This window comes from Nicotiana sylvestris, chromosome 12 (assembly GCF_000393655.2).
Source record: "Nicotiana sylvestris chromosome 12, ASM39365v2, whole genome shotgun sequence".
In the NCBI taxonomy this organism is placed as follows: Eukaryota; Viridiplantae; Streptophyta; class Magnoliopsida; order Solanales; family Solanaceae; genus Nicotiana; species Nicotiana sylvestris.
The window spans coordinates 14,735,526-14,744,629 of NC_091068.1; the positions used below are offsets into that span (position 1 = coordinate 14,735,526).

General features: G+C 30.8%; 2 protein-coding genes across 2 annotated transcripts; one reads left to right on the forward strand and one right to left on the reverse strand.

Annotated features, from left to right (window-relative positions):
• The first annotated feature begins 623 nt into the window (after window positions 1-623).
• Window positions 624-1,292, forward strand: LOC138882708 (uncharacterized). The gene is made up of 2 exons (XM_070163324.1): window positions 624-899; window positions 981-1,292. The coding sequence occupies exons 1-2, from the start codon at window positions 624-626 to the stop codon at window positions 1,290-1,292; spliced, it is 588 nt and encodes a 195-aa protein (XP_070019425.1).
• A 3,689-nt stretch (window positions 1,293-4,981) lies between these two features.
• Window positions 4,982-7,778, reverse strand: LOC104240804 (pectin acetylesterase 8-like). The gene is made up of 12 exons (XM_070165338.1): window positions 7,612-7,778; window positions 7,433-7,515; window positions 7,168-7,297; window positions 6,980-7,059; window positions 6,799-6,885; window positions 6,491-6,615; window positions 6,347-6,407; window positions 6,148-6,204; window positions 5,870-5,947; window positions 5,650-5,740; window positions 5,357-5,505; window positions 4,982-5,260 (listed from the first exon to the last, which is right to left on the reverse strand). Exons 3-12 carry the CDS (start codon window positions 7,223-7,225, stop codon window positions 5,162-5,164), a joined length of 885 nt encoding a protein of 294 aa, XP_070021439.1. The 5' UTR covers window positions 7,226-7,297; window positions 7,433-7,515; window positions 7,612-7,778; the 3' UTR covers window positions 4,982-5,161.
• Between the last annotated feature and the right edge of the window lie 1,326 nt (window positions 7,779-9,104).

Consider the following 9,104-nt stretch of genomic DNA (forward strand, 5'->3'; position numbering starts at 1 on the left):
ATATATATGTTATTTTAAAAGTATTTTGAGTACAAAAATACCTAGGAAAAAATGGGTATCAACAAGGTTTACAAGCAAACTTGGAAAAGAGCTCATTATATATAGCATGTGTGCCTATAGAATTCAAAGACAAAATGTTAGCAGAACTCCAGCTATCAGTAGGCAGCATCCCATTCAAATACTTGGGAGTCCCTTTGTCCTCAAGGAAAATTACTATCCACCAGTGCATGCCATTAGTTGAAAAGATTGTGGAGACGATAAGAAGCTGGACATCAAAGTTCTTGTCCTATGCTGGAAGAATACAATTCATCAAGAGTGTCCTGTTTGAAATGCAGACCTACTGGGCTCAAGTATTCCTTATTCCAAAGAAAGTTATTAAACTTGTTAATGGTATATGCAGGAACTATTTGTGGACTGGTAGTCATGAAAATACTCACAGAGCTCCTATAGCATGGGAAACATTGTGTAAGCCAAAAGTTGCTGGGGGCCTAAACATTATCAACTATGAGAGATGGAACAAAGCTGCTTTGACTAAACTCCTCTGGGCTATAATGGCAAAGAAAGACAAGCTTTGGATTAGATGGATACACTGCCACTAAATAAAGCAGAATGACATCAATATAATGGAGGTCCCAAAGCAGGCTAGTTGGCTAGTAAGGAAACTGTTTATAGCAAGAGAATGGTGGGATAATGACATAACAACAATTTCATCCTTTGTTCAGAATGGGAGATTCAGCATTCAGAAGGCTTATTTTCATGCTAATCCAAGGTACCCCAAACTCCACTGGAAAGTACTAGTCATGTTGACTGGAATACTACCAAAGCAGCAATTCATCTTATGGATGGCAATACAAAGAAGGCTGGCCAGAGTTGACAGACTAGCAAAATGGGGAATTCAGGTGACTCGCTCTTGTGTACTGTGTGGAGGTGACATAGAAGAGACACATGATCACTTGTATTTCGAGTGTCCATATTAACAGAACTTATGGACAGGAATGCTAGAATGGTTAAGCTACCAGAGAAAGGTTGAAAGTTGGGAATATGAGGTGCAATGGTTAACCACCAATGTAAACAAGAGAAATCCAAGGAAAACTTTGCTAGGAGTGGTGTTTGCAGCAGTAGTATATCACATCTGGATGGAGCGAAATGAAAGAAGATTTCATAATCAGAGAAGAGAGGTCAAAGATAGAACAAAAGACATTGTCATGCAGGTGCACATAACAGGACAAAAGAAATGTAAATGGACACCAATATTGAGTACACTAAATAGTTATCCTAATTGTAATTCATAGCAAGTAGGATAGGAAAAAGACCCATGAGCGGTATTGGATCTTAGTAAGCAGCCTTGGTTGTATAGGTTTTTGTTTATTGGTTTCAGTCATGAGACCTGATACTAGAGTCCAAAGTACAGGTGATGTAAATTGAAAAACTGGTTGAAATAAAATTTTCTTTCGACAAAAGAAAAAGCACAAAAAATCCGGAAGCACAAAAACGAATCAAAATTGACAGAGTAATGAACAATGATTTCGGAAGCACTAAAACGAATCAAAATTGACATACTAATGATTTCTAACTATTTGAAATAAAACATTTTATTGAACAAAGTTCTAATTATAGTTAAAATTGGGATGAACTAATGTTAAGAATTTGATAAGAAAAAATAATTTATTTTCTTTAGTGTTGAGAATAAATAATTAAGTTTTTGAAATACTAATGCAAAAGAGTTCAAGTTAATAATTTTTTAAAATTCACTATATAAGTAAGTTTATTTGTCAAGTTGACAAAATTCTTTAAGGTATATAAACTAATTTTTGTAGGAAGAGCACTAATGGTGAAAGAAATTAAAAAAAGTCAATTTATGATATAAAATTAAAAGTCAAATTGATAAAATAGGAATTTGAAGCAATAAAGATGAAATAGTAGAAGACCAAATATATTATAAATGAGTTATCATTTTTTCCCTTACTTGCAATCAATTATTCAGTCTGATAGGTGACAATGTCTCACTATATTATTTTTTAAATTAAGTTAGTTGTTGTAAAATATTATTCAACATTAGTTATTCTTTAAACTTTATATTGTCATTATTAATATTTAGGAGGTATAATGTCAATTTTCATCCCAAATTTTTGGAAGACCAAAAGATTTAATTTTAATTTTGAAATGTTCATATAAGTCCTTTTTTAAATCATAAATAAGGTATTCGACAAACTTTTATGGTATATGATATCTTTATTTATTGAATTAGCTAAATGAGAACAATATTTATTATGTTCTTAAAAGTCCTTTAACTTTTATTTTATAATTTTATATAACTCAAATAAATTTTATTCAGTCACAATTCAAAAAGTGGTAAATATTTTAAAAAGATATTCTTGTTGGAAATACATATATAGGAGCCATATAAAGCTCTAATTCATGGCTAAAAAAGAAAAATCGAATTTAAATTCAATCCACTATTTATGAAGATCTAATGATTTGAATTAATTTCCTTACGAAAATATGTTGGTGTAATTGTAATTTCTAACATTCGAATGTAGTAAATTTTATTTGACAGAAAGGTTAAAAAAAATACAATAAGTACATATTTGACTACCCGTAGGACTACAATCTGAAGTCAATTTACCTATTAATTTCATATTTAGAAACCTCTTTTCCTTTTTTTCGGTTTAAAACTTTCAATTATTTATACATGTATTGCTATTTCAATATTTTGTTTGTTCGTAAGCTTCCATGGTTAGTCATTAATTGTTGAATAGGCTTTTGAAAGTTGTTTAGTTCTCTTTCCGATAGAATTTTAAAGAAAATTTTGATTTTCTTCTATTATATTTTTGTATTTGATATTTATTTATCTAATAAATATAGTATTCATGTGATTTTAGGACGAGATTAGGAGGAATGAATTTTTTAGTCTTTTAATTTTTTTTAATATGCGTGTATTTCATAGTTCCTGTAAATGTTTTACTGGCATGATAACATAATCCTATTAATTTATGATATATGCTTTAATTATTGATTTAAACTTCATGTTGCTTAGTATATTTATGTTCGTCGGTAACTTTATTAACATGTTTGAATATTTATTTATATATTGTTCTCATGCTTGTTTTGATTGTACAAACTTTTTTGAGATCAGAATAAGCAGACGAGTCAAAAGAAGGGAATAAAATAGCGAGAATAACCCTAAATTTTTTGAGATGACTCACATATTTGATATTTATCTATTCATTTTTTCTTATACAAAAACTCTAATTTTACATATTGTTTTCTAAATTTTTTCCCTCTTGAAATTACAACAATTGAAAATGTAATACAAGCTAAGGTTATTATATATGAAAATTATCACAAATATATCAATGCTAAATTGATAAGAAAAAAAAATATAAAATCGGGATGAAGCACTTGTAGTCAAATATATTATTCTTGTACACATATTTATTTGACGCGAGACACACGTGCAACACACGTACACTAAACTAGTACTATATTAAAAGCACGAAGGCCCTTAGCGAAATATCTTTTGTTTTTTTACCCTTTTAAAATAGCGTTCATATTGGACAAAATAGACATTTAAATATTTTACTAATATTTAGAGATTTGAAATCAACTAAAATTTTGGTGATTAAATCTTTCCTTATTTGAATTTAGTTGTAACTCCTAATATTTAGAAGTTTAAGGTCAATCAGAATTTACCTTATATAAATTATTTTGTTAATTGAACTATGTGCCATAACTTTAACATCACCTAATATATTTCTTTTAATGGAAACACGAAATAGCCTAAAAAATTCTCACAACTAAACAATACAACGGGCTCATATCAGCAACAAAGGAAATAGATATTTAGTCTAATTTAGTATTTTTAAATAAATTTTGCCGAACAAGTATCATTATTTAGAAGGAAATACAATAATAAACATTAAAGGAGGACGAACCTGTCCAACAAAAGCGGAAAATAACACAAATAAAGGTTTAAAATATAAAATAGTTAAAAACATTTGCACTCCTCAACTAAAAATAAAAATTTTCCTCTTTGAAAATAAAACATTCTTCCCTCATATGCAATATCAAATCCATTTTATCTTTGACATTTCCAGTACCTCTCTTTATGTAGTATTTTTGAATGATCTTTTATTCTTTTTACTTGGACGGCTTACCTATGATTAGTTTTATTTTATTTTATTATAAATAATAATTTTAGTTCATTAAGATTATAAATGGAATAATTCTTTTATGTTTGTAACAAAATCTACTGTTACTTTTTATGATTATTATTTTAAGTATGTTCTTAAGTCTCACCTTCTCTTATTCTCTAATGTGATTATCATTTTCTGAGTTATGATTATCATTAATAAAATATTTTTAAAATTAAATATAAAATTTAGTGAAAGTAGAAATAGATAATCTTTTAATATTATTAGGTTATAAAAACAATAATTTTTCATAGATATTCCAACAAAGATTCTGAGAAATCAAAATAAGACATCTGACTGCTATCGTGGGCATAATTTCTTCCTATAATGAGGTACTTGAATAAATCAACATTATTTTTCTAGGAACTTATTTTTTTTCTTTAAATTTAAATTATAATAAAAACACATTATATATATATATATATATATATATATATATATATATATATATAATTTTTTAAGAATTTGTATACATTAGTATAGAATTGACGCGCAAAGCGCGTACTATTAGACTAGTTTTACAAATGGCACCAAGAGTCCGTTTAATTTGTGTTTATACGTATAATATTGTAGTATGTATGTATGTGCACGCACGCGTGGCGATTTATATTGGATAAAATGGTTTGTCCTGAGTTCCTAAAGTTGTGGTTATGAATGTCAATTTGTGCCAGCATTGTTTTTCTTGCTCTGCCACAATTTGCTCATGTCAATTTGGCAATATTTAGAAATCTTTTATTCCCCACTAATAGCTAGCTCGACCACTAAAATTTGAAGAGAAAGACCAAGTGTTCAAGAAATTAAAATATAAAACAAATATATATATACCAACTTACGATACCATGATAAAGTTTGAATAACAATTTTAAGCGACCTCGAGTGACTTGATACTTTCCACAAATACATGAGTGGATTAATCATTAAGAAAATATCAGAAATACTCGTACAATATGAACATTCTCTTCAAGTTCCTAGCTTTGGCAAAATTTTCCACAAGGATAAGGGCAAGATATCTCTTGGAATTTACTACTCTCGACAAAGAACCACTCAGCAACTGCTTGAGCAATTTTCTGTACAATATATATAAATTATAGTAAGTAGTTAGTCTCACTAATCGTCAAAAGAATTATTGGGATAATTTTAGAAAAACAAAACGGGAAATGGACCTTATCAGCCAATGTTGGAGAGTTGGGGTAGAACCAGTAACTCGGTGTTTCAATGCCTTTGTGGGAATGGCAGGAGGTCATGAAATATCCACTTGGTGAAGTTGGTCTTATTCTATTTATAACTGTCCTTATAAATATTACCCTGAAATCTTAAAATAATAACTCAAGATCAACATCATCGGGGGGGGGGGGGGTAGAGTTATAACTAAACTAAGAGAGGATTAATTCTCACCCTCTTATTATTTTATCACATGAATAAGGTTAAAAGAGAAATATATCAATTTGGTATTTACCTTGGAGAGTTTGGATTTGACTTGGTGAGCATACATTTACGTCTTTCTTGCAATATGTCCACTCATTATAAGGAACCAAACTGTTGTTTATCTAAATTTTTAAAGATCAATCAAAAAGGCAAATCCATTTATATATAATTAATCCTAAGGGAAATAAAAGAAATTAAAACAATTTGTTTATAATAAATAAATACTAATAACAGGAATATGTATTTCTAACCTGCCAAGAGTCATAGGCCGAATTAATAACGAAAAGTGGTGTCCAAATATGCTGTACTACATATTCAGGGAAGAAGCACTGCCATAATCATCATACTGTGTATTAGTAAGAAACATTATGCATTTACGATAAATAAATTAAAAAAATAAGCATCATTTAGTGACGCTGGTTTCTTCCAATATATCATTTCAGAATTTCGATTGTTAATACAATATATTTGTCATTCTGCTGAATTGAACAGGCCAATTTTATTCCACAAACAAATTGCTCGATCTTACCAAACTTGGGTCTAAGTAGGAGCTGGTGCAAGATTGTGGAAGGTTCTTTGTTGATCCCTAATTAAACCCCAAATAGAGAGACAAGAAATATACATATATATGTTATGTTTAGGAATTACAAAATATAATGCAAATCAGAAAGTATTGAATTAGATATAAATGGAATAAAAGAAATTAGTAATCAAACGATGCATCTTACGTGCAATGTTGCAACTCTTTTATATAACTCTTCAATATGAGGTTCACCCAAAATAGTTTTTCTGCATAAACTCATAAAATTAAGAATCATAATAAGAATATTATACATAACAAAAGTTACATTGGTTTCATGAATAAAACTTACATATTTAAAAAGAAACCAGCATCAGAAATGCATTTTACTCTAGCACTAGTGGAGAAAAAGCTTCTAAACTTGTCACAATGTAGTATTGAAGCTAATCCTCCTGCTGAAGTTCCACTCAAAATGGCCTAACATGAAATTATAAAAAGAAAGAAGAAATCAAGATTAATAGCATGTTTGAACAATCTTCTAAAATCAACTTATTATAACATATTCGATGCAGACTGGCATATAAGTTGACGTTAATAGAATATTTAATTTGCGATAAAAAAGCTCTATTTCCGAACAAATCAATTTGAGGAAATACGTACATTTTCAGCTTTCCACATTCCTTTGTATAATAAATCCTCCATGATGGCAAGGAAAACTCTTGCCCCTCTGAAGTGGAGTCCAGTAACCTAGTTAATAAAAAATTTGTCATTTTCAACATAGAAAAATTACTTAAAAAAAACATATTTTGTAGCTTTATTATGAAAAAATATTCTCACTTACTGGGTCAACTTCTTCAATGTTACCGGTAAAAGATGACCCATCGCAATACTTAACCTTTACTCTATTCCAATTAAAAAAGTCTGAAAATTTTGGCAATTGCATTTTTATTAGTTAGGAGTTCAACAAAATATATATTTCGACGTGAAACAAAATAAAAGGAAAAAAAATGCATGTAACCTAATAACCACCTGGATTTTCGTTAGGCTTGTTGCTTAATATTCCCTTAAAAGAATATTGATCATCCATGGGTATTGATGATCCCAATGCGGAAGCAGCACGTGCGATACACTATGAGATCGTAGAACACCATCCCCCGCCCTAATATTGATAACGTGATAAAAATGAGAGTTGGCCGACCAAATCAGGTTAAAATACAAGAATTGTGTGAAAGTTTTACACCATATGTATATATAATTTAAATCCCTAAAAAATCATGAAGAGTTTAACTCTAACATCAATGTGAACAAGCCAATTATTAACTCCATAGCCACTTCCCCAATCAAGCAGGTATGCAGGAGCACTTCCGTCCAAACAAACTGAAATTATTACCATTCAAAAGAGTAAAATAATATTAATTAGTATTAGTTTTATTTTTTCAAAAATCAAATTTGATTACTGAATTGAATCCTTACCGGCTCCCTTTTCAACAGCATTGTGAAGTATAGTCGTGTTGACTAATAAAAATTCTGCATTGACTTGAGAAAGAGTCAAAAGAAGTACTACCAAAAGCAACATCTTGCTCTGATGTGATTTTTTTTTTCCAGCTCGTTTAATTAATAAGCTATATATGTTATGAGGGGTTCTGAAATCTTTTTAATCTATGAAAAAAAGTTTCAACACCTTTGACTATATATAAAGAGCTTTCAGAATGAGTTCAGTAAATGTTCTAAAACAAGCCGCATGGGTTTCTTGAAAAATAATGCACTGGCCCATAACGATATTAACTACCTATAAATACAGTAAATTTTTATTGCAGACAGGATTTTGTGAGTACTATCTAACTGGCCAACCCTTTTGTGTATTAGGTTAAATCAGGGATAGAGTTACCCCCGATTTTCTATAGAAGAAATGAGGTACAACGTTATTCGTTACTAGCTCGAATGAGATCGAAGGTGCCCCTGGATCAGAACCGGGGGCAGTCGAATGATACGTCGGGAACCTAGCATGGCCGAACCCGGAAAATCAAGCTCGAACGAAACAAAGAATCGAGGGTAAAGGAAAGACAGTTAAAGAGGGAGAACGGGGAGCCGAAATATCCGCCATCATCCGGCTATTGCGGCACGAATCACGTTCAGTATTAACTGGGGATCATGTTTTTTTGGAAAAAAAGGGAAGGGAAGGATTTTTACCTTATTTATACTTGTATTAAGGTTAAAATTCCTCTACTATATAAAGAGGGAAATCTTTTCATTTTTGACTCACTGTTGGCATGCATATCAAAGTAATAAAGTTTAATTTTAGCTTATAGAAATTGTTCAAGTGTTCTTCCGCTATTTATCTACTTGGTTGTAACTAAGCTCTACCCCGAGGGCTCGATTAGAACCGGTCTGTAGCATTCAAAGTTAACACCAGGCTAATTAGTTACTTCGTAACGTTTGATTTGATCGTTTTATCTCCTTTTAATTCAATTACTTATTGTTCTTTGATCATTCGTGTTAAATTAAATTACGTATCATACAAATCGCGTACAAATTTAATTGTTTTTTGTTTTAAGAGTAAAGAGTTTGGCGCCACCGTGGCTAAGGATAATAGTGGTGATTTAATATGAATCTTTATAACACACTCTATTTTATACTTGTTCTTCAAAGTTTGATTTCAGGACTATTCAATATGTCGAACTCCCAATCTGCTCACTTAAGTATCGATGCCGAATCAGGCCACCACGGTGAAAATAACAATGTGGTGCCAAGCAACAACGTATCCCCTGTCGACCCTAATGGCGTTTCGATCACTGACCCAGTCGATGTCAATTCATAGGTTGCTATCAACATCAACTTACCAACTGATCCCGATGACAACATTCACGGGGCACCTCAGCCATCGGCTCGCGAGGCACCCGAAAGAGGAGGTGATGGACTTAGCATACGTTTGATTTTTGAGATGTTGCAAGCTAAGCATGTTGCCA